Below are 26,797 nucleotides of genomic sequence, written 5' to 3' on the forward strand. Positions count from 1 at the left end.
ATGCAAAACAATTAAGTACTTACTGTTTATTTGTACAAAAAATTATTCATCTCTTCGTAGCAACAAGAACTTGAGTATTGCAGTCTGCAACAAGAACTCACACAAATATATATGATGAAATTTTATTAACTCTCACTTCTATTTGGTTTGCCTCTCTGTAAGTATAAAAAACTAAAGTTTGATACTTAATGAAAAAATGGTACATAGTTTAAAGACGAAGACATAAACTGTTAGTGGATATTTAAATTCATAATATGATATTGAGTTTTAGTTTGAATGTTAGTGGAGATTTCAATTTATAAATGATATTGAGTTTTAGTTTGCATGTCAGATAGAAGATTTATTAAATTGAGGTTGTTTGATAAAATTAATAATATTTGTTAGATGGAAAAGTGTAAAGTGGTAAAAAATATATATGATTTTCTTATATATTTTTTTTTTGCTCAAAATGTATTTTAAAGTGATATTTTCAGCTCTTATCATTTTATACATAATTAAATACTTATCACCAGTTAACTTAACATAATAGTGTAATGTTAAAAAGAAGAATAATTACTTTTTTAAAGTTCATGAAAATGATGCAAGTCATGTCACTTTTGCAATAATCCCAACAATGAACCCGAACTTTAATTATGAAAAGTAACTGAGTTCACTATTTATGGGCAACACAATTGGTAGGAACTTGTCTATTCTTCTCCCCCAAACAAAAAACTGTTGCATATATATTATACTTATTGGAATTAGGGGATCTGGATAAGATCATATGACAAAAGATTTAATATAAATAAGTAGATAACTAAATACATTAATAATAAGTCATTTCTCATAAAATATTGCAATAATGTTGTCGGAGAAGTACTTAAAGAAGCATTGTCAAGATTAGCTTAATTGTGATATCTTTGCTACCTTGATTTAAGTTGTTTTGTCTATACTTGGTGGCTACCAAACCATCTTCGGTTATAATTCATTACATCTTCGGTTATATACAATGTTACTTGATTTCCACTTTTGTAATTTATTAATAAATATATTTTTATTTCATTTTAATTACTATTATTTTTTACAGGTACTTTCCATTAATTCTTTCCGTCTTATGTTTGGGGAAACATCATATGTATTAAATTGAAGAATTTATTTTAATTATGTAATATTGAGATAATATTCGTATTTCTTTCAGTTAGTACATTCACTTAACAAAAGTACTTCTTACATTCAAAGTGATGATTGAAAAAAATGATTGGATGATTGAAATTTGCATAATGTTTGATAATTGTAAATGGTGGATGGTAAATTTGTAAATGGCTGGATATGTGATGTTTAAATGTGGATGAAATTTGGATAGATTATTATGGATGTGATAGTAGAATTATGCAGATTATTATGAATGTGAGAATGAGATTCTAAATAAGATCATCAACTTTTTTTATGCTATGCATGGGAGCAAGGGCTAATCCCTCACCAAGTCCACTTTTACCATAGCTAGGGTTTAGCCCTCTCTAAGTCATAATGAGCTAGCTAGGACTTAGCCCATGCATGTTCATAATAGGTTACGATTTAGCCTTCTCTAGGTTAGACTAAGTGAGGGTTTGTCCCTCACTATTTTAAGAGGAAACTTGCTCTTAATGACGAAGAAAATGACCCTAAAGCTTACTCTAACAGTGAGGGTTAGGTCGTCTCTACTAGCTTCAAACTAGATAGGGTTAAGCCTACACTAATAGTTGCAATTCCACGCACAAAGATTAGCGTCCAACCTTTTAGCTTCCCTTGGCCAGCCCAAGCTATGCCCACGCTAAAGGACATTTAGTGTCCAAAATCCAACATTTGAGTCCATATTTGACGAACGCTATATGTACTGTTTCTTGTAGTGTTACATGGTCGGTAAAGAGAGAGATATATTATCCCTTTACATGTAAAAGGATAATATATCTTTCTCTTTACATGGTCTTTATAAATATGATATATAGTGATAACTAATTTTTGTCCATAGAAAATGAGTGACAAATTGGACCAGTTTAGTGAGTTGATATGTTGAAAGTTTTGTGCATCAAGAAACAGAAAATTAAAGTAGATAGTGATCGATAAGACACTAACCGAACGGGCTTTCCCAATATAAAGTTTCTCCCTCTTTTTTTAGTCTACAATTGTGGCCATAGAATGTTAACTATGTTTTTGGAAGCTAGTGACATGACATGCATAAAAAAATAAAATAAGATCCACTTTATTTAAGTTTAGAACATATACTTTAACTTATTTTTTAAAAATATTATAGATAGGTTTAAAGTAATTTATTTATTATAAATTTAATTTCTTTAAAAGAATTTAAACTTTCTATATATTTTTCTAAATTTATCAACGGATTATTAATCGTCTTTTATTATCAATCACATTTTTTAAGTTCCAGTTTTTTTTTTCTCTTTTTTCTATGCAGGTTTTTTATATATATTTTTATCTAGATCGATTAAAAATTAGAGATTTCTAGATGACATGTGATGTTGTTGATTTTATAGGTTAGATTTTTCAAAATTGTTTAAAAGTATTTAAAGATTTTTAGCTTTAACATAGAAATCTTTGGTGTTGAATTTGTTGTTTTCCTAAACAATACTTCAAGGAAAACTAACAAGTTATATTTAAAAAATTATTGTAATTTAAATATATTAGAGATATGTTGAGCATTTTGTGGAGTTGAATTGATATTTATATAAATTTGAAATATTGGAGTTGTTAGCAATGTGATTGCTTATGTTTATATTAAGTTCACATATAATTTATTATTAAATATTTTAACATCTTAATTCACAATAAAAAATTTATTTATTATATAAAAAAATTGATAATAGCTGATTTTAATAGTTTCTTTATTAAATATTCAAAATTCAAATTTTAAATTAAAAATAAATATCAATTTTACTATAGTAAAAAAAAACTTTAACCTACAAAATTTATATCCTTCAATATATATAACATGAACTATTAATAAAGTCATAATAATAATTTTATTAGAGGTAATCAACATTTGAATGTTCAAGTTTAATTTCTAATGAGAAGAAAATTTACTTTCATCATTAGCATGGTATCATTATTTTTTTTAAGGGAAATGATTTATTTTATCAAGTTATATATTTTTAAAATTTACTTCAAACTCTTACCCATCTATATCAATTATAAGAGTTTAAAGAAAGATAGAATTGTTTTAGTTTCCTTCCGGCGGCTTAATATTTTTAGACAATTAAAGTAATGTTTGATATATAATATTTTATTTATTTATTTTTTATTTATGATAAAAAAAATATTTTATTTTAATTATTGTTATTGTTATTGATATATAAGTCAAGCTAAATATGACTAGTCAACCCTCGAATTAAATTAAACTTAGTATAAACATAAGCAATCACATGGCTAACAACTCCAATATTTCAAATTTATATAAATATCAATTCAACTCCACAAAGTGCTCAACATATCTTTAATATATTTAAATTACAATAATTTTTTTAATATAACTTGTTAGTTTTCCTTGAAGTATTGTTTAGAAAAAAAAAACAAATTCAACACCAAAGATTTCCATGTTAAAGCAAGAAATCTTCAAATACTTTTGAACAATTTAGAAAAATCCAACCCATAAAATTAACATCTTCACATGTCATCTAGAAATCTCTAATTTTTAATCGATCTAGACAAAAAAATATATAAAACACCTGCATAGAAAAAAGAGATTAAAAAATGTGATTGATAATAAAAGACATTGATAATCAGTTCATAAATTTAGAAAAATATATAGAAAGTTTAATTTTTTTTAAAGAAATTAAATTTATAATAAATAAATTACTTTAAACCTATCTATAATATTTTAAAAAAATAAGTTAAAGTGGATCTTGTTTTTTTTATGCATGTCTACTACAAGAAAAAGTGTTTTTAGAAACTAAATTTTTGGTTTCTAAAATGACAAAATTAGTCACTAACTTAATTAGAGACTAATTTAGAAACTAATAGTCTTAAGTGGCTAAAATCATGGTCGCTAATTTTAGATACCAATTTAGATTCTAATTTAGAAACCAATTTAGTTACCATTAAATAAAAACCAATTTAGTGACCAAATATATAGAAACTAATTTAGTGACCAATTATATAGAAACCAAATTAACAACCAATTTCATTGAAACTAATTTAGTAACCAAAATATATAGAAACTTATTTAGTGACCAAATATATAAATACCAAAAAATGGTCACTATATTGGTCTCTAAATAATATAATTTATTATAAAATATTATTTTATTTACCTACTTACTCTTTAATATTTATTTATTTATTTATATATTTAAGTTCACTAATTTTAAAATAAATTTATAAAGTTCATCATCTCAAGTCATATTTTATATTTATTTATAACCTTATGCTTAGTGGCATCAACTACTACTTCTTTTTATTAGAAATGAAAATATATAATAAAAGTGTTATTGAAAAAAATTAATATTCTTCATTTTCTCTATATCTATTCTTAACTTATGCATTCTCTTCACTGTAGTTATTACTGCTTAAATAGAATAAAAAATAGCATAGATGTATCCCGAGATATCATGAACAAAAGAATATCAAGAATTAATATCAGGTGGAAAAAAAAATAGAAAATAGAAAAATTTTATACTTTTCTTCTTTATACTGTTAACATCAATAGAATATTCATGGCAATAGAATATTATCATCATGTTTTAACATGATAATTAATGAATCGGACTACTTGGATCCGTGAGCTAAACTAAAAAAAAGCAAAGAGTTTAACTCGGATCATCCAAGCATGCATGCAGAGTATTAATTTATTCCCTTTTTTTGTTTTTCAATCTCTCCATTTTCTTCTGTTCTCAATCTGCTTTTCATGCTACAAAAAAGAAAGAGGGAAGAAAAAAAAATATATACGTACAAGTCTCAAAAGACAAAGCCTCGATCAAAGAACAAATAACAGAAATCACCATACACACGCATTATTATTTCATGAATGATTGTTTCTCATTACTATTATTATACCATGATGATGAATAATTCATATTCTTGCACAATTGTTATTGAGTGAATCTCTTATAATCTCTAGTACTAACAACTAAACAATCTAGTACTATCAAGCAACAAAGGGATGATGATGAACTAAGTGGAGATTGTACAAATTTACTCACAATTAATAATTAATTAATTTCCCTAGAAGTGGGGAGGGTAATAACAATAACTGTTTGTAAGTGGTCTAAAAAGACAAAAGACAGCCCTTTGGATGAAACCCCAAAATCAGCAACACATAGCAGTGCTCCATCTATCCTCTTTATGAGGAAGACCAATGAATGCCCCATCATGATAATTTTGGCATTTTTTGGCATGTTAACCAGTGATATACTTCCGTCCTAGTTTTTCTCCGTGCTTTTCTACTCTGATTCCACAAGCATTGATTAGTGGAATGGTACAATAAAACCATTTACAATTCAAGAATATACTACATCATTTTTTATGCAATTAACGCTAAATTTTTACAAGTTTGTTCTGATGTGACATTTTATTATAACTCCCTAGTTATAATATTTTATCTGCATTTCAATTTCTTATAAAGATTGTTCTTGATATTGAAATATTGTCTTTTATTGTTAAAAGCCAGAGTTCTTAATTTTAAGACCTCCAATTATATTATATAAACTTGTTTCAATAATGTTTTTATAATATTTTAGTTTTAAACTTAAGATACTTCATAAGATCTCTATATTAGAGATGTTCTAAGCGTAAAAATGAAATAGAAATCCTATTGTCCTTTGTGTACAACCCAAAATGAAGTAAGTTCTTTTGTGTTTTAGCTTCACATTAGACAGACTAAGTTCTTTGAAATACCATTTGAGATTTAGATGACTGAGTTCAGGTTTTTCTCTATAAGGTTTCTCTCATATTAAGTACATTTAGTAAATCACATATAAATTTAAAGTATGAATTACTTCTAGAATAAAGATGAATCAACCGGGAATTGTCTATATTTTGCAATTGCAATTGCTATTGCTATTGCTAGGAAATAATTTCATCATGATTTTTTATGCCAGTTCTATTTTGCAGTGACCACATACTCAGTGACTAAAAAATCTATCGAGTTATACTAAACACTCCAAATCTATGAGAGTAAAACCTTCATTGCAGAAAATTAATATAGATAAAGAATTTTGAACCACAAGAAACTTACATGCTACTTCCATCCTTCAGGATTGAATTCTGTATATTGCCGCATGCTACCTGTTAGGAGCTAACAGAAGCAATGCCAAACTGTTTAATTCATTGTGTCAATAATTTAACATAAAAACAAATATTTAGTTTCATTATAAAAATTGTGTACATTACATGATTCTGGAATCATGAAAATTGGTTGAAAATTATCCAATAGAAAAATTGCATAGTCAAATCATTTAACAAAGAAAGAATTAGAATCTCACAGACTTTGGAGAAGTTGCCTGCTCTGTATGAAACTAGGTATTGTTCTAGTAAAATTGTTATCATTTATTCTACTGCAGTGTGATAATGAATTGTATGCATGAGATGCAGTATATGAGTTAAGTAGTTGGGTTATAATTAAGAAGAAGGTCAAATATCAAAGCTCACAAGTCAGTCAAATGTTGTAGTCCAGTAGTGTAAGTGGTAAGTTCCCAGTCAATTGATTCGATGACAGAACCCTTCAGTGTTAAAATTGCAGAAAAAAGTCATAGCAAAACATGATATCTTAAGAGAAAGTAAAAATAATAATAATATTAAAAATGAAAGAATTGGTGTCTTACAATGTCTCCAAGTTAATTAGTTTCCCAAGCTCCGGTGGAACAGCACCAAAAAATTGGTTTGCTTCAAGCATCCTAATTGGAGACAAGACAAATGAAGAGGTTAGTAAGGATGATAAACCACATACTACCACAATAACACTTTCAAAGTATACCTCATTCTTGAGGATTTCTATAAACATGATAATATCTAGGACATAGGACTGAATTGAATTAAAGCTTGGAACATACAGGTATCTAAGAGAGGTAAAATTTCCTAGATGCTTTGGAATTTTCCAGATAAGGGATTCACAAGAAGAGAACTGCACACAGTTTTACATAATATGTAACTAATATAAAATAAGAATTGTAGAACGAAAAGTTTGCAGTAGTTGGAAAAGACTCAGACTCACATTGAAGCTAATTTCATTGAAGCCCATTCCTCTCGAATCGAACCGGTGAAGCAATTGTAAGCAAAATCTCTGTCCACAGAATAAATTTAGGGTTGAAGATGGGGAAGATACACTGTAAGTAAACTTACGCGGAGCTTCGAAGCAAAAAAATAAAAACAAAGAGAGAGAATGAACACGAATCGAATCTGACGCTTGAAGAGGTTCTTCGGAGCAGAGAAACTCCATTGTTGTAGAGTGCGAGAGTGCGTTGCCGTCACCGTGCAGAGTGCATTGTCGTCACCGTGCAGAGTGCGTTGTCGTCGCCATTGCTGCAGGGTGCGTTGCCGTCATCGTTGCCGTCTCTATTGCAGAGTATTGCAGAGCCGCAAGGTGCCTTGTCGTTGTCGTTGCCGTAACTGTTGCCGTCGCAGAGTGTTGCAGAGTGTGTTTGTGAGTTAGTGTATTTGCTGAGTGAAAGATGAGTAGAAAGGGTTAAAGAAATAGATAAATTTAGAAATTCAAAGCACTGTTTCTTCAGATTTAAAAAAATTAAATAAGTTTTTAGAAAGTATGGATATCTATTTAAATTAATTTATAAATTTTTTAATTTAAATAATATTTTGAATTTATTATTAATTTAAGTTTATGTTTAAGTAAAATTAAAAAGTTAAAATACTATTTTAATTGTAATTTTTAAATTGTTATTAATTATTTTAATATTATACTAAAATTAATAAATTAGTAAATTTATTCATATTAATTTAAAATATTTTATAAATTAATAATTAGTTTTATAAAATTTAATCACTCTAAAATTAGTATCTAAATTTAAATAATAATGACTAAAAATTAAGTATAGATTAGAAACTAAAAAGTTAGTTTCTAATTTAATTATTTTTATAAACCAAAAATTAGTCACTAAAATAAATTAAAAGTAACTTAAAAAATGGTTTCCAATTATATCTTAATAAGAGACTAAAAAAATGGTCTCTAAAAGTAATTTTATTTTTATTTTTATTATTAGCAACCAAAAATATAGTATCTAATTGATTATAACTTTTTACTAATAATAGATACCATTTTAGTATCCAATAATTTTTAGTTTATAAAATGGTATCTAAATTAGTTACTATAGAAACTAATTTTTTTTGATTTCTAAAGTAGTTACTATTAAACCATTTTCTTGTAGTGGTCATGTCACTAGCTTCCAAAAACATAGCTAACACATTCTATGGTCACAATTTGTAGACTAAAAATAGAGAGAAAACTTTATATTGAGAAAGTCCTTAATGTATTGTCTTATCAATCACTGTCTAATTTAAGTTTATGTTTCTTGATGCACAAAGCCTTCAACATATCAACTCACTAAGGCTCTGTTTGGATTGAGGAGGGAAGAGAGTGGATTAAAGAGGATGTGTGAGGATATGTGAGGTTGTTTGTATTGAGGGATGATAGAGTGAATTTGTGAGGATGGTTTATTGTAAGTTTACAAATTTATCCTCGTTATTAAAAAATATTTAAATAATGAATTATGATTTTTTTTGTATGCTTGAATTAATTAAATGTTTTTAATATATAATATTCATAATTATTTATATTTTTAATAAAAAAATAGAAAATATAATAGAAAATATTTTTGTGTTAAATTAAAATAAATTTATTAAATACATTAAAATTTATGAAAATACTATTTATTATTATATTCATTTGTTACTTTATATAATTATATAATATGGTTGATATTATAATTTTTTTTTATTAATTATAATTATATGTTATTATTAATAGTATAATTAAATATTTTTGAAATTATAAATAATAAATAAATTTATATAATATTTAATTTTGTATATTGTAATAAAATGTATGCACAAGATATTTTGGTAAAATACAATAATCCTAATCAATCTCCACAAACACAAATAATCCCCCCTCCCTCCTCACTCATGGAAACAAACACACCATAAAGTAGTCCAATTTGTCACTCATCTTTCCTGTACAAAAATTAGTTATCACTACATATCATATTTATAATTTTCGTATAATTTGTAAATACTTTTCATAAATAAGATTTTTCTGGTGCCAAGTTATATTGGTATATATTATCACTTATATCATATCATATTTTTTTTATATGAAATTTATAATAAATAAGTTACTTTAAACCTATCTATAATATTTTTTAAAAATAACTTAAAGTATATGTTTTAAACTTAAAAAAAAGTGGATCTTGATATTTTTTTTATGCATGTCATGTCACTAGCTTCCAAAAACATAGCTAACACATTCTATGGTCACAATTGTAGACTAAAAAAAGAGAGAAAAACTTTATATTGGGAAAGTCCTTCATGTATTGTCTTATCAATCACTGTTTACTTTAATATTTTGTTTGTTGGTGCACAAAGTTTTAACCATATCAATTCACTAAAGTGGTTCAATTTGTCACTCATCTTCCATGGACAAAAATGAGTTATCACTACATATCATATTTATAGGGATCATATGTAATTTGTAAATACTTTTCATAAATAAGATTTTTCTAGTGGCAAGTTATATTCGTATATATTATCACTTATATCATATCATATTTATTATATGAAATTTATAATAAATAAATTACTTTAAATCTATCTATAATATTTTTTAAAAATAACTTAAAGTATATGTTCTAAACTTAAATAAATTGAATCTTATTTTTTTATGCATGTCATGTCACCATCTTCCAAAAACATAGCTAACATCATACACTACAAGAAAAAGATGAAATAGAAACCAATTTTAGAGACAAAAAATAAATAGTTACTATAGTAACTAAATCAGAGACCATTTTAAAAATCTAAAAAAAAATTGGTTACTAAATTAGTTTCTATTATTGTTAAATGATTTCTAAATTGATATCTAATTAGCTATCAAAGTTTTAACTACCAATTATTTAGTTTCTTAATTTGGTAGCAAAAGCCTTGGTTGCTAATTAGATACCAATTTAGAAACCATTTGAGAATAATAGAAACTAATTTAGAAACCAAAAAAATTTTAGTCTCTAAAAATGTCTCTAATTTAGTTACTATAACAACTAATTATTTTTTATATCTAAAAATTGGTTTTTATTTTGTAATTTTCTTATACTGATATGGTCAAAATTGTAGACTAAAAAAAGAGAGAAAAAAGTTTATATAGGGAAAGTGGGTCCAGTTAGTGTCTTATTGATCATTATCTACTTTAATTTTTTGTTTCTTAGTGCACAAAGCTTTCAACATATCAACTCATTAAAGTGGTCAAATTTGTCACTCATCTTTCATGGACAAAAATGAGTTATCACTACATATCATATTTATAATTACCGTGTAATTTGTAAATACTTTTCACAAATAATATTTTTCTAGTGGCAAGTTATATTCGTATGTATCATCACTTATATCATATCATATTTTTTTATATGAAATTTATAATAAATAAATTATTTAAACCTATCTATAATATTTTTAAAAGATAACTTAAAGTATATGTTATAAACTTAAATAAAGTGGATCTTTATATTTTTTTGTATGCATGTCGTAACACTAGCTTCCAAAAACATAGCTAACAAATTCTATGATCACAATTGTAGACTAAAAAAAGAGAGAGAAACTTTATATTGGGAAAGTCCTTCATGTATTGTCTTATCAATCACGGTCTACTTTAATTTTTTTGTTTCTTGGTGCACAAAACTTTCAATATATCAACTCGTTAAAGTGGTCCAATTGGTAACTCATCTTCCATGGACAAAAATGAGTTATCACTACATACCATATTTAGAAGGACCATGTAATTTGTAAATACTTTTCATAAATAAGATTTTTCTAGTAGCAAGTTATATTTGTATATATTATCACTTATATCATATCATATTTTTTATATGAAATTTATATTAAATAAATTACTTTAAACCAATCTATAATATTTTTAAAAAATAACTTAGAGTATATGTTCTAAACTTAAATAAAGTGGATCTTATTTTTTTTATGCATGTCATGTCACCATCTTCCAAAAACATAGCTAACATCATACACTACAAGAAAAACATGAAATAGAAACCAATTTTAGAGACAAAAAAATAAATAGTTACTATAGTAACTAAATCAAAGACCATTTTAAAAAACTAAAAAAAAAATTAGTTTCTAAATTAGTTTCTATAATTGTTAAATGGTTTCTAAATTGGTATCTAATTAGCTACCAAGATTTTAACTACCAATTATTTAGTTTCTTAATTTGGTAACAAAAACTTTGGTTGCTAATTAGATACAATTTAGAAATCATTTAACAATAATAGAAACTAATTTAGAAACCAAAAAATTTGTGTTATCTAAAAAGATGTCTAATTTAGTTACTATAACAATTAATTATTTTTTAAATCTAAAAATTGGTTTTTATTTTGTGATTTTCTTGTAGTGATATGGTCAAAATTGTAGACTAAAAAAAGAGAAAAAAATATTTATATAGGGAAAGTGGGTCCAGTTAGTGTCTTATTGACCACTATCTACTTAATTTTTTGTTTCTTGGTGCACAAATCTTTCAACATATCAACTCACTAAAGTGGTCAAATTTGTCACTTATCTTCCATGGACAAAAATGAGTTATCACTATATATCATATTTATAATTACCGTGTAATTTGTAAATACTTTTCATAAATAATATTTTTCTAGTGGCAAGTTATATTCGTATATATCATCACTTATATCATATCATATTTTTTAAATGAAATTTATAATAAATAAATTACTTTAAACCTATCTATAATGTTTTTAAAAAATAACTTAAAGTATATGTTATAAACTTAAATAAAGTGGATCTTGATATTTTTTTTTATGCATGTCATATCACTAGCTTCCAAAAACATAACTAACAAATTCTATGATCACAATTGTAGACTAAAAAAGGAGAGAGAAACTTTATATTGGGAAAGTCCTTCATGTATTGTCTTATCAATCACTATCTACTTTAATTTTTTGTTTCTTGGTGCACAAAGCTTTCAACATATCAACTAACTAAAGTGGTCAAATTTGTCACTCATCTTTCATGAAAAAAAATGAGTTATCACTACATATCATATTTATAAGGACAATGTAATTTTTAAAATATATTTCATAAATAAGATATTTTTAGTGACAAGTTATATTTGTATATATTATCACTTATATCATATCATATTTATTATCTGAAATTTATAATAAATAAATCACTTTAAACCTATCAATAATATTTTTAAAAAATAACTTAAAGTATATGTCCTAAACTTAAATAAAGTGGATCTTATTTTTTTTATACATGTCATGTCACCATCTTCCAAAATCATAGCTAACATCATACACTACAAGAAAAAAAAGATGAAATAGAAACTAATTTTAGAGACAAAAAATAATTAGTTATTATAGTAACTAAGTTTGAGACCATTTTAAAAACTAAAAAAAATGGTTTTTAAATTAGTTTCTATTATTGTTAAATGGTTTATAAATTGATATCTAATTAGCTACCAAGGTTTTAACTACCAATTATTTAGTTTCTACATTTGGTAGCAAAATCCTTGGTTGCTAATTAGATACCAATTTAGAAATCATCATTTAACAATAATAGAAACTAATTTAGATACCAAAAATTTTGTAGTCTCTAAAATGGTCTCTAATTTATTCACTATAGCAACTAATTACTTTTTGTATCTAAAAATTGGTTTTTATTTCGTGATTTTCTTGTAGTGATATGGTCAAAATTGTAGACTAAAAAAAGAGAGAAAAAATATATATTGGGAAAGTGGGTCTAGTTTGTGTCTTATTGATCACTATCTACTTTAATTTTTTGTTTCTTGGTGCACCAAGCTTTCAACATATCAACTCACTAAATTGGTCCAATTTGTCACTCATCTTCCATGGACAAAAATTAGTTATCATTACATATCATATTTATAAATGTTAGTTAGCATATTTTTTTGATTATTTTGGGCTATTTGGGCTTTGGGGCCTTGGGCCTTCTTTTATTTCTGCCACCATGTATCTTAGATTTAATGGGTTTTTTACTTTACAGATTGTAACTTTTGTAATTCAGTATTCTCTCCCTTAATTCAATTTCACAATACAATTCACGTTTTTTTCCCCTTTTTCTCTGGTCAGATCCTTTCAACCCTTTTAGGGTTTATCTTCCCTTCATCTCTGCATCATTCTTATCACGAGTTCTTTTCATCATTCACGGAGTTCTTCCGCATAATCAACACAGAGGATTTATTTCTATTATGGTATTAGAGCTCTTCAAAGAAGAGCTCTGTTGTGCACTTTGAATTTCGTCTTCTTCTATGTATTTCGTTCTTCACCGTTTCTTGTTCCAAATCTTGATTTTTTTGTTTCTCTTTTAGATATGGCTGAAATCGCTGGAACTAAAGAAACCACGGTGCAATTGTCTCAGCTGAATACAACGAATCAATCGGTGGAACAATTGAACTTGATGAACAACTGCCTTTATCTCCATCCCAGTGAGAACCTTGTTGTCCTTTTGGTCTCGCCGGCATTGGACTCTGCAAATTATCACTATTGGAGTAAGTCGATTATAACGGCGTTGAGCGCGAAAAATAAGGTGGAGTTTGTCCTTGGCACGTGCCCATGTCCGCTCAAGAACCATCCCACTTACTCGGCTTGGTACAGATGCAACAATATGGTCGTCTCGTGGTTAGTCCATTCTATCTCTATTCCCATTAGACAAAGCATCGTATGGATGGATATAGCTTTAGATATATGGAATGATTTGAAGAGTAGATATTCTCAGGGGGATTTATCTAGAATTTCATATTTACAACCGGGAGTTGCTTCTTTACATCAAGGTGAATTGACGGTAAGTGACTATTTCACTAAGCTGAGAATAATTTGGTATGAACTAGAAAACTTTAGACCTAATCCTGTATGCATTTGTGAGACAAAATGCTCTTGCTCTGTTGCTTTTACTTCTCCTATCAATCAAAGAAAATGTGAAGACTAGGCCATGCAGTTTCTAAGGGGGTTAAATGAACAATATCATAACATAAAATCTCATGTACTTCTTATGGAGCCTATACCTCCTATAACAAATTTTTTTTCTCTTGTGGTGCAACAAGAACGTCAACTGGCCAGCAACTTTTCTGTCTCAAATGTTAATAGTGTTAATTCTAATCGCATCTCTTCTTCTGTGATATGCACCTTTTGTGGTAAAAATGGCCATACAGAGAACGTTTGTTTTCAGAAGGTTGTGATGGAAACCGTCCAGCCTCAAAACTTTTGGCCAAGAAGATAGATGAAGATCGAGCTTTAATAAAGAGTTTGTAAAGTCTTTTTCTTCTTCTTAGCCTTGTAAAAATTGTATAGAGTAGTTAGGAAGTTTTGGTCCTTGTATTTTGGGCAAAAGTAGAGAAAGATGTAAATAGAAAACAAAGTAATGTGTAAAATAGTAAAAGAGGGGTGCAAATAGAAATGTAGGCAAGGAAGGCATGAGTCTCCGGAGAGGATTTGCACCAATAAGGTGGTGACACTTGTCACACTCTCATTTGAGAGTTTTTGAGAGACTTTATCCTATAAATAGGAGTCTCTTGTACATGTATTTCTTTAACTTTGAATTAGTAATGAAATGCTGCCTAATTTTGGCCATTCTACTTGTTCTTAAGTTCTCCCTAGGTTAGTCTCCTTCAAGACTTAGCCTAGACTCTTTCCTAGTCAGTTGGCCTCACCTCTCACTCTCACAAATTCCTACTCCACTTCAATCCATGGAAACTCCTCTTGAGTTTCTTTAATGCTTCCGCTCATCATATCTCCTTCATCATTCATCCAAAGAAGAAATTACAAAGATCATTACTAGAAGAAGATCGTTTTTCCATCATTTGGTATTCAGAGCTATGGTTGTAAGATTTTCTTCTATTTTTTTTCTAAATTCTGTGTTGTTCATAATGTTCTTGATTGTCTTGAATGTTTACCGATTGATTTTGTGTTTTTTGTCTTTTTGTTCGGTTCAAATTAATTGTTCTTACTTGAACCTTCATGTATGTGCTTTTAGGTGTTCTTGTGTTCATGTTCATGTGTGCTTTTGAATTTTTTGAGTTTTCTTCAAATTTGTTCGGTGAAATTTTCATATAATTGAGTCATTTTGATTTTATAATCATATATGTTTTGTCTAGAGTCATGTTTAGTCAAAATTTGTCATAAACTCCATTAGTTGAACTTTTTGAAGTTTTTTTTCAAATATCTTCATAGATTAGAGCTCTTGAGTGCTTTTGATTTTCATTTTTGAGTTCATAAATTGCTACTAGATCATTAGCAATTTTCTTTAAAGTTAGGTTTCCATTATCATCTTCTCCAAAATTCATTTTCGAAAATTCTCAAAAATTTTCCAAAAGTTTTTCGTGGTTCAAAAAGCGATTCCAGTGTTGTGCATGTTAATCTGAACCTGTTTGGAGATCTCATTGGATATTTGGTGCGGACAGTGAATCCAGAGGTACGAATAACATATTTGGTGCGATTTGTGTTGATTGTTCTTCATCTTCTGCTTCATTTTTCTTCTTCGGCTTCATTTTGAATCGGTGTGCGAAGATTGATCGAAGAATAGTAACGGTGCCAATCGGAGGTTAGTGATTTCCGATGACCTAAATCGGAATCGCGCGTGGAGGTATTGGAAACGGAAGAATAGCAAACGGCAGTGGCGTTTCCAGCGAAACCGGTGAACGGAGAAGACGATCGGAGAAATCTGTTTGAATCACGATCGAGTTGGTTTGGTGAATCGAAAATCGAAGAATTAAAACAGTGAAGAATGAATTTATTCATGTAAGTTCTTCTTCCGCTTCACTTCCGATTCCGAAGATTTGTGATTCTGCTTTTGCGTTCATCTGGTTCTTCATTTCATTTTGGAGCGATTTTGGAAATCTATGATTGGAATCGGTTTCTGTACTGGATTGTTAAAGCATTGAAGCAATTTGTTTTATTCGTCGTTTTGTCCTGAGCAATTTGAACACTATTAAGTTCTTTTCGGTACAAATCGAGAATCGTGATTGAGACGTTGAACGAACGGATTTGTGTTGGATTAATCAAAGAACTGGTGCGGCGTTCTCTAGTGACTAGAGTAGAGGAACGAAGAAACTGCATTATATGATTGTGCACACAGCTTCGTCTTCTCAAACGCGGAACTGAAATTGAAGTGATTTTGAGAAGGTTAGTCATTCATTTGATTAAGGTGAAGCAATTTCTAGAGAGTTATTCCAATTCATAATTTAGCGTTTCTGGAAAATACTTTGTAATTGTTGAGTGAGTTTGATACATTGAAGTGTGCGCGCCAACTGTTTGTTTAAAATATAAAACACTGAAATTGGCATTGGAGTGTGATTGAATTGCAAGAACTGTATTGGTAAATACTTGTTATTGATTTGTGCTAGCTGGAATTGAATTCGCAACTTCCGTATTTGATTCAGAGATGATTTTTGTGATTAAGTTGCAATTCAAACAAAACAGTTCAGTTCTTTATTGTTGGTGCAGTTTTGCCTACTTCAGTGCAGAATTTATGCATAAGATTGGTTGCATTCACTGGTTAATTGGAAATTGAATTCCTCGTGGTCAGTAGAAATTATAGTTTCTGACTTTGGTGCCATGTAGTTGCTGTCTTGGTGCTGAATTTTCTGGTTTAGCTTGTGAAATTGGAAAAGTGAAGCTGTTGGTGAATTTTGAAATTGTAATTGAGGTCCTTCATACTAGCTGTTCTGATTCAGATTTGATTGCTTGAAATTGTTGATCATTTTGGTGCAGATTTTAATTAAATAAAAAAAAGGTATGTCCGCATTTGAATTCAATTTGTGAATTACAAATTGATTGAAGCTGATGCAGTGAATTGTGGGGTTCGTAAATTTGAAGAATTTGATGAGAAATGGTGTGCCGAAGGTGCAGCGTGAATCAAGTACTAGCAAGGTGTGCAATTAATTGAAGAAATTAAAGTAGAATCAGTCAAAGCAAATTGAAAATTGTTGAATTGGTGAAAGCGTGATTGTGGGTGCTTTTAACTAACAAAAAATAGTTATGTGTTGAGTAATTAGAAGCGTGTATTGGCAGCTACTGGAATTTGCAATCACACGGTGGGACCCATGCTTTAAAGTTAAATGCAATTTGTTGAATAATGAGGGAGCGTAAATTTTGGTGAGAAATTTGGCAATTGGAGTTCCTTTGCGCGGACCGCGAGAATTGAGTTCTTTGGACCAAGCTACATTGGGCAGCAACATTTTGGATTTCATTGTCTATTAAGAATTTTCATCATTCTTTGTTTTTCTTTTTGTAATCCAATTCTAGTGCCAATCTTTAGGTGCTTCTTTTGAGTGCCTACTTTCTTGAAAACCTTTAATTTCTTGCTTGTCTTGATTTTATGGATAATCTTTGTGTTTGTCATCTCTAATCTCCTTTGAGTTTCACTCTTCAAATTGAGCTTTTATTGCTTTTATTATTGACCTCTTGAAGTGGAATATACCTTGAATTTGTTCTTTGTGAGAATTGAGCTAACTTCTAGGTAGCATCCTAAGAGAAGGCAAAGGACTTTGCAAGGGGTACTCACCTTTGGAGGACAAACAAGTAAAGGCTTGGAGAGAAACACTTGTGAGAGAAGAGAAGAGAACTTTGAAGATTATTTTTTTAAAATTTTGTGTGATTTCAATTGTTTTGTAATTTGGCCATTATCTTTACTTTAGGTGTCTTGGAAGAGCCTTTGGTGTTCTTCCATCTCCTACAAGTTTTCTTTAATTTTCTTATTAGATACACGCTTTAGACGGTGAGTGTGTCTTGAAGGTTCACAAGTGCCAACAAGCCTCACCATTAGGAGTCGTCTAGTTTAAATTTTTGCAATTTAAATTCTTAGTTTTTAAAAAAAACTTTCTTTTAGTTTCTTTCTTTAGAAAACTCTTTGTTTGTGTTGAAGAAGTTTTCATTGGAAGGAGATTTGTGAAGTGCATTGGGATAAGTTCTGGCTAGGAAAGACTTGGTACTTAAGAGTGTCCATTGTGACCCACCTCTCTTTCCTGGTGTGCTAAACTCACTTTCCTTCTTGTGAAAAATCTTTTAAATACAAAGCTTAATATGTCTATGTATACTTATCATCATAGTAGAAGAAAGATTTATAACCCTAATAAAAAGGAAGGGATGCGTTTTGAGCCTGGAAGTTTATATTATTCTACCGAGCCTGAAGTATACATTCCTTACTTTGATGGAAATAAAAATGTTGAAGCATATTTAGAATGGGAAACGAAAGTTGATCAAATCTTTGAAAAACATCAATTGGATGAATTTAGCAGATTTTCCATGGCTACCCTAAGTTTTCAAGAATATGCTAGGTCTTGGTGGACAAAAAGGGAAACTGATGTTATAAATGGCAGAAAATCAGAAGTACTTAATTGGGATGAATTGAAGATGTGTATGAGAAGAAAGTTTGTTCCACCTTCATATGTGAAAAAGAAAAAGCTTAGAGAAGAAATGAAAGAGCTTGTAGAAAAAGGAAGAAATTTTATATACAGAGAAAAAGAATATGCTAGAAGAGAAAAAGAGTTTAGAGAAAAATTCCAAGCTCTTGTGAGAAAGAAAGAAGTGAAGGAGAAAAGGGAAAGAGTGGAGAAAGAAAGGAAAAATAGAGAAGAGAAAGAAAAGAGAGAAAAAGTGATGATAGAAAAGGAAAATACAAAAAACTCTTTTTCTCGAGTTGAATCAGATATCGATAACATTTTATCTTCTCTAGAAAACCCTTGTGAGGATGTGCTTGAAGAAAAATCTATGTTTGGAGCTGAACCAAATATAGATATAAATATTTCCTCCACAGAAAATACAGAAGAATGTTTGATTGAAAAGGAAGAAGAAGAGGAAACCCATAAAGAAGAAGAGTCTTTTATGACACCCCCTGAAAGCATGGTTGAGAAAGAATCCTTAAAGGGGGATTGCAATACTTTGAACTCTTCTTTTCAATTATATAATGCTCATTCTTCTTCACAAAAATATCAAAAACAACACTTTGTGATGTTGTTGCCTAGCTTGGGCAATAAACAACACAAAGTGAACAAAAATACTTTTGAAAGGGGCCTTATGTTTTTCTTTAAAAAGAAATTTAAAGATAAAGGGCCTTATTTTTGTTTAGTTTTCTTTTGTTTTAATTTTCTTTTAAAAAAGAAATTTATCTCATGTTTGTTTGATGTTTCTTGTAGATTGACATTTGACCCAGGAGGAAAACATCAAATAAACAGAGGTTGCTGTCATTGAGCATCATTCAGATCTGAGGACAGATCCTTTTCAAGAGGGAGGGGATGATGGAAACCGTCCAGCCTCAAAACTTTTGGCCAAGAAGATAGATGAAGATCGAGCTTTAATAAAGAGTTTGTAAAGTCTTTTTCTTCTTCTTAGCCTTGTAAAAATTGTATAGAGTAGTTAGGAAGTTTTGGTCCTTGTATTTTGGGCCAAAGTAGAGAAAGATGTAAATAGAAAACAAAGTAATGTGTAAAATAGTAAAAGAGGGGTGCAAATAGAAACGTAGGCAAGGAAGGCATGAGTCTCCACATGTCTTCTCCTTAATGGAGAGGATTTGCACCAATAAGGTGGTGACACTTGTCACACTCTCATTTGAGAGTTTTTGAGAGACTTTATCCTATAAATAGGAGTCTCTTGTACATGTATTTCTTTAACTTTGAATTAGTAATGAAATGCTGCCTAATTTTGGCCATTCTACTTGTTCTTAAGTTCTCCCTAGGTTAATCTCCTTCAAGACTTAGCCTAGACTCTTTCCTAGTGAGTTGGCCTCACCTCTCACTCTCACAAATTCCTACTCCACTTCAATCCATGGAAACTCCTATTGAGTTTCTTTAATGCTTCCGCTCATCATATCTCCTTCATCATTCATCCAAAGAAGAAATTACAAAGATCATTACTAGAAGAAGATCGTTTTTCCATCAGGTTGGGTTTCCTAATCAAGAAAATAAGTCCTTCAAAAATAATGGGAAAAAGAAAATATGTACCCACTGTGGAAGAAATGGTCACACCATAGAAACTTGCTACAAGAAACACGGGTATCCTCCTGGATACAAGTTTTATGGTAGTAAAACCAATCAGGTTAGTAATATTGTTATATCTGATGATGTGCTTTCTGAGCCTTGCCAAAAAGAACAGGAAAAAGGGGAATATCACCTCACAGCACAACAATATCAAGTTTTGTCAGATTTGTTTAGACAAAGCACCAACAATAACACTGCAACCAATATTCAAGTAAATCAGGTGGGCTCGTTCATTGCGGACACCAATCATAAAATGGTAGAGAGGTCTCCAACTGGTAATATTCTTACCTTAAATAATTTACAGCATGGTAGAAATTATTGGATTCTAGATTCAGGAGCAACTGATCATGTGTGTTCTTCTTTATCTGAGTTTACTTCGTACAAAAGCATTAAACCTATTTCTATTAGTCTACCTAATGGCCATCATGTGTTTGCAAAATATTCTGGAACTGTGATTTTTAATCACAAATTTTACCTCATTGATGTCTTATATGTTCCTCAACTTTCCTTTAATCTTGTATCTACTTCTAAACTTTCTTTAAATATGAATTGCAGTTTAATTTTCTCCTCCAATAATTGTATGATACAGGACAATACAACCAAAGAGAGGATTGGTATAGTTAGTGTCAAAGCTGACTTGTATGCTTTTGAATCTTTTTTTTTCTTCGTAATACTGCTACACACACTATTGCTCATTCTTTCAATTGTATTGTCAAAGACATTAATCTGTGGCACTATAGAAAGGGGCATCTTTCAGATGAAAGATTAAATGTTTTGAGAACTAAATACTCTTATATTCCTGCTGAAAAACCGCATGTATGTGATGTATGTCATCGTGCCAAACAAAAGAAACTCCCTTTTACTGTAAGTAAATCTCATACTGCTAACATTTGGGGTCCTTATTCTGTCATTTCAATGCACGGTTTTAGATATTTTTTAGCCATTGTGGATGATTTTTCACGTTTTACATGGGTTATTTCTTTACACACAAAATCTGAAGTTAGAAATCATATTGTTAATTTCATTGCTTACGTTGAAAATCAGTTTAAAGCTACGGTTAAAACTATTCGCACTGACAATGGTGCTGAATTTGCCATGAAAAATCTCTTTTCTTCTAAAGGCATTGTTCATCAAACCACATGTGTAGAAACACCTGAACAAAATGGTATTGTTGAAAGAAAACATCAACACATTTTAAAAGTTACCCGTGCCTTGCTTTTTCAAGCAAATTTACTTCATTTATTCTGGAATTTTGCTGTACAACATGCTGTTTTTTTAATCAATTGCACTCCCACTCCTTTGTTGCACAACATTGCACCCTATGAAAAATTGAATGGTAGACCATATGATCTTTCTTCTTTACGCGTATTTGGATGTTTTTGTTACTCTAGCACGCTCACTGCACATAAAAAGAAACTTGATGATCGTTCCGTGCATGGTATCTTTCTCGGTTTGTCTTCCAACACAAAGGGATATATTTTTCTAAATCTTAAAATCATAGTATTGAGGTATCAAGGAATATTATCTTTTATGAAAACCATTTTCCATATCATTTGAACAAAGATTCCTGTGTGAATTCCAACAACCTTTCTTTGCCTATTCCTCACAATTATGATTCAAGTTGTGATATTACTTTTTAAAATGATTGTCATCCTCATGAGACTATGGGTACTGCACAAATTGATGTGGACATAGATCCTAACCAAAATGAAGAGACCCTGGATGATACACAAATTGATGATCTGAACATACCACTGAGGAGATCAAATAGACAAAGAAAGGCACTAGCATACCTTGCAGATTTTCAAACTGATTTGACCACCACAAACAGTGTAAGTACTAAATATCCCATTAATAATTTTGTTTCTTATAAATCTTTATCTCCTGCTTTTAAATGCACTATTCTTTCTATCTCTTTCCATTCGGAGCCTCACACTTACAGGGAAGCTTCAAAACATGCCTGCTGGAAACAAGCTATGCAAGAGGAGTTGACTGCACTTCATGCCAATCACACTTGGCAGATTACCACACTTCCGCTTGGGAAGACGGTTATTGGTTGTCGTTGGGTTTACAAGATAAAGCACAAATTAGACGGGTCTATTGACTGGTACAAGGCACGCTTAGTTGCCAAAGGGTACACACAGTTAGAAGGCCTTGACTTCATATATACTTTTGCCCCTGTTGCAAAATTGACAACATTGCGTCTACTACTTGTTGTTGTTGCTTCCAATGATTGGATTCTCAAACAACTCGATGTCAATAACGCATTTTTACATGGAGATCTCCTTGAGGAAGTGTATATGCAGCCACCACCCGGTCTCACTCTCCCCTCATCAAACCACGTTTGCAAACTCCAAAGATCTCTTTATGGTCTTCGTCAAGCTAGTCGATAATGGTATGCCAAATTATCTAATTTCTTGCTTTCACATAATTACACATTGTCATCTGTTGATCATTCATTATTTTTAAAACGCACTGATACTAAACTCACTGCTCTTCTTGTATATTTGGATGATATTGTACTTGCTGAAAACGATGATGAGGAAATCGCTCATATCACTAAGTTGTTGGATCAACAATTCATAATTAAAAATTTAGGGGACCTCACATATTTCTTGGGACTGGAACTGGCTCGCAACAAATCTGGTTTACATATCAGTCAAAGAAAGTACACACTAGATCTTCTTCATGAAACGAAATGCTGGATTGTGCCCCCATGCCTACACCCATGTCTCATTCCTCTCGCCTTTCTTCCACGGACAGCGTCCAACTCAATGAAGAAGAATCATCTACCTATCGTCGACTTATTGGACGACTGATCTATCTCACCAACACGCGGCCTGACATAGCCTTCAGTGTCAACAATTTAAGTCAGTTCCTCTCTTCTCCTACAAAGCACCATCAACAAGCTGTTTTTCGCATCCTAAGGTACCTTAAGGGTAATCCTGGCTCGGGAATTTTTCTCCACAAGAACAGTAACAACCAGCTTCGAGGCTACAATGATTCTGATTGGGCCACATATTCTGGAACCAGAAAATCTGTTACTGGCTTTGCCATTTTCTTGGGTGAGTCTCTTATATCATGGAAGTCCAAGAAACAACCTACTATCTCAAGAAGTTCTTCAGAATCCGAGTATAGAGCTCTTGCAGCAACCACTTGTGAAATTCAGAGGCTGACTTACATTCTTAAGGATCTTGGTATCCCCTACATTGAACTTGCAATTCTATTCTGTGACAATCAGTCAGCAATTCATATTGCCTCAAATTAGGTTTTTCATGAACGGATGAAGCACATAGAGATTGACTGTCATATTGTCCGAGAGAAAATTAATGTTGGTCTTCTCAAGATGCTTCCAATCACTTCCTCCATGCTAACTGCTGACATCCTCACTAAACCACTGGCTGCTTCCACCTTTACTGCTCTCAAGTCCAAGCTCAGAATGCAAAATATCTATTCCCAGCTTGAGGGGGGGGGGGTGTTAGTTAACATATTTTTTGATTATTTTGGGTTGTTTGGGCTTTGGGGCCTTGGGCCTTCTTTTATTTCTGTCACCATGTATCTTAGATTTAATGGGTTTTTTACTTTACAGATTGTAACTTTTGTAATTCAGTATTCTCTCCCTTAATTCAATTTCACAATACGATAACTTAAAGTATATGTTCTAAACTTAAATAAAGTGGATCTTTTTTTTATGCATGTCATGTCATCATCTTCCAAACACATAGCTAACGTCATATGGTCAAAATTGTAGAGTAAAATAAGAGAAAAAAAATTATATTGGAAAAGTGGGTCCAGTTAGTTTCTTATTGATCACTATCTACTTTAATTTTTTGTTTGTCGGTGCACAAAGCTTTCAACATATCAATTCACTAAAGTGGTTAAATTTGTCACTCATCTTCCATGGACAAAAATGAGTTACCACTACATATCATATTTATAAGGACCATGTAATTTGTAAATACCTTTTCATAATAATATTTTTCTAGTGACAAGTTATATTAGTATATATTATCACTTTTATATATATATATATATATATATATATATATATATATATATATATTTTCCAGTTATTATCATCATTATTATCTCTAGAAAACATCTACATCCATAATTATCTTCATTAAAAGTCTCAAGCATAATATTAATGTTTTGAAAACTATAAGGATCAATGTTAACCCATCTATTGATGAATATTACTCTATTGTGAAATATAAGAAAATAATGTTTTAGAAATAGAGTTTTCAATTAATTCAGCAAAATCTCAATTTGTTTAAGGATTAAATATGCTTATTCATATAATTTTACGTCTTAATTCAAACTTTAAATTTATCTCTTGAATATTTGTATTAAGAAAAATATATTATTGTTTGTTTTTTTATGTAATGAATGAATTTTTAGTATAAATTAGGATGTTAAAATATTTAATGTTAAATTTGTCGTTGTTAATGTAGATGTTGTAATATTATAATATGATTCATGTTAAAAAAAATTGAATACATAAAAAAATAATGATAAGCTACATATACTCAAAAGATCTAAAATTTATAAAAAAACAAAAAAAAATCGTAATATAGTATAGAAAAAAATATATTTAACCATTTATTTAACAACTAATTTTGAATTTAGATTACGAAAATATAGAAGGAAGTCTCACATAAATGCAAACACTTCATGAATAAACTAGAAAAAACCTCATAAAACCGACTTTGGTTTGTGTTGCGTTTACTGTTAGGACAAATGTTCCTTGGATTCTTCGAAATTGATGGAATACTTGTCTTAATTATTGTGGAAAAATCAGGTTTAAGGTTACTCATATTTTTCGTGAAGGGAATGTGTGTGCTTATAAGTTGGCTAATTTAGGATTTATTCATAGAGAAATATTTCACTGGTATAATAGGGTTCCATCTATAGTCTGTTCTTATAATTCTTTATTATGAATATGTATAGTCTACATATATATCGTTTTTGTTAACATATGAGTTTTGGTCTAGTCCTCCATTTTTTTTGTATTTTCTTTACTTTTTTTTTTGTTAATAATATTTTTTTTCATGTGATGGCAGATGGATGATTGTTGTTACTTGAGGTGTCAGCCTAACTGAGAATGAGAAGTTTAAGTTGCATAGTAATGCCTAACAAAAAGCATTTTTATAAAAAAAAAAATTAGAAAAAAACGCACTTGCACTAGGATCACATTATATATATATATATGTATATATATATATATATATATATGAAATATGATAGGTTATGCTGAAAGCCATTGTTATTCTCCTTTGTTGCAATGGAACGCGACCCCTTGTTGTTTCAATGCCTTCTTTTCATTTTTCTCATGTACTACTCAACCTATTTCACTTCAACACATGCTGTTGTGGAAATTCCAAGGTTGAGTCCCATTCTTAGGGATACAATCTTGTATGACCCTGTAACTTGGGATGCAAAAACTTATGCAGATACCATTCAAACACTTTACTACGAACAGGTTCTTGATCACTTCAACTATAGGCCCGAAAGTTACAAAACTTTTCGACAAAGATATATGATGAATTCCAAGTACTGGGGTGGTGCCATTTCTAATTCCCCAATAATTGCCTATTTGGGTGCAGAAGAACCAATAGATAATTCCCCTGAAAGCATGGGCTTTCTCAATGATAACGCTGCTTCCTTTAAGGCTCTCTTGGTATACATAGAGGTATTTTTAATTTTATAGAACCTTTTTTTTTCAATATTCTATAAGGTGCATTGAGTTTGACAGATTGCAAATTCCTCATCAGCACCGGTACTATGGGAAATCAGTACCATTTGGATCAAGGGAAGAAGCACTTCAGAATGCAAGCACCATTGGATATTTCAACTCAGCTCAAGCACTAGCAGATTATGCATCAGTTCTCATACATATTAAGAAGACACTACGTGCACCAAATTCCCCTGTGATTGTGGTTGGAGCATCATATGGTGGAAGTTAGTTCCTCAAATATTCATCTCTTCATTCATAGTTATGTACTCTATGTTACTGTTGTTTATTCCTATATATGTTGTTGATGTTGTTTATTATATTATTATATGCAGTGCTTGCTACATGGTTTAGGCTCAAATATCCTCACATGACCATTTGTGCTCTGCCTCATCTGTTCCAATCCTCTACTTTGATGTATATTTAATTTTCTATTTTAAATTATTGGGCTTTGTTTGTTTGATCCAACTTTCCTTTTCTGTTTCAGCTAGGTCTTAATCTTTTTCTTATATACACACCATGTATTTTACTCTCTAACATACAAGTGAATAAAAGTTTCTTTTATATTTATTTTTCTCTACAATTAGGGTTCATCAAAACCTCTCTTTCTTCATTACGATTATGTGCGATTACGTACGCTACATTAAAGCATCACATCAGACAAGGAATATTCATCTTCATTTACTGTAACATGGTATCAGAGCTCTTCGAATGAAGAGTTCTGCTGCGCTTCTCTCTGATTTTTATTTCCCTCTTTGCTGTTCTTGGTTATTTTTTTTTTATTTTTTTTCTGTTCTCTTTCAAAATCTTGATTGGTTTTAAAAATCTTTTAGGCAATGTTTAATGAAAACCCTAGTCTTCATAGT

The 26,797-nt window shown here is 30.0% G+C and overlaps 2 protein-coding genes across 32 annotated transcripts; one reads left to right on the forward strand and one right to left on the reverse strand.

Moving 5' to 3' along the window:
- Positions 1-4,622: 4,622 nt before the first annotated feature.
- LOC137826234 (uncharacterized) lies at positions 4,623-7,707 on the reverse strand. 31 transcript variants are annotated; one of them, XM_090302578.1, is made up of 7 exons: positions 7,368-7,707; positions 7,178-7,246; positions 7,017-7,087; positions 6,789-6,860; positions 6,616-6,686; positions 6,203-6,262; positions 4,623-4,876 (listed from the first exon to the last, which is right to left on the reverse strand). In XM_090302578.1, the coding sequence occupies exons 2-5, from the start codon at positions 7,202-7,204 to the stop codon at positions 6,623-6,625; spliced, it is 234 nt and encodes a 77-aa protein (XP_090158704.1). In that variant the 5' UTR covers positions 7,205-7,246; positions 7,368-7,707; the 3' UTR covers positions 4,623-4,876; positions 6,203-6,262; positions 6,616-6,622. The 31 variants fall into 31 exon arrangements, 26 of the variants coding, with proteins under 26 accessions (XP_090158704.1, XP_090158683.1, XP_090158685.1 ...); XM_090302557.1 differs by having other exon boundaries at positions 7,352-7,636; XM_090302559.1 differs by having other exon boundaries at positions 6,203-6,282; positions 7,352-7,636.
- A 17,748-nt stretch (positions 7,708-25,455) lies between these two features.
- LOC137835681 (uncharacterized) lies at positions 25,456-26,447 on the forward strand. The gene is made up of 3 exons (XM_068644288.2): positions 25,456-25,889; positions 25,972-26,158; positions 26,267-26,447. Exons 1-3 carry the CDS (start codon positions 25,482-25,484, stop codon positions 26,356-26,358), a joined length of 687 nt encoding a protein of 228 aa, XP_068500389.2. The 5' UTR covers positions 25,456-25,481; the 3' UTR covers positions 26,359-26,447.
- Positions 26,448-26,797: the final 350 nt, after the last annotated feature.

This window comes from Phaseolus vulgaris, chromosome 5, assembly GCF_051622355.1.
Source record: "Phaseolus vulgaris cultivar YP4 chromosome 5, ASM5162235v1, whole genome shotgun sequence".
Taxonomy (NCBI): Eukaryota; Viridiplantae; Streptophyta; class Magnoliopsida; order Fabales; family Fabaceae; genus Phaseolus; species Phaseolus vulgaris.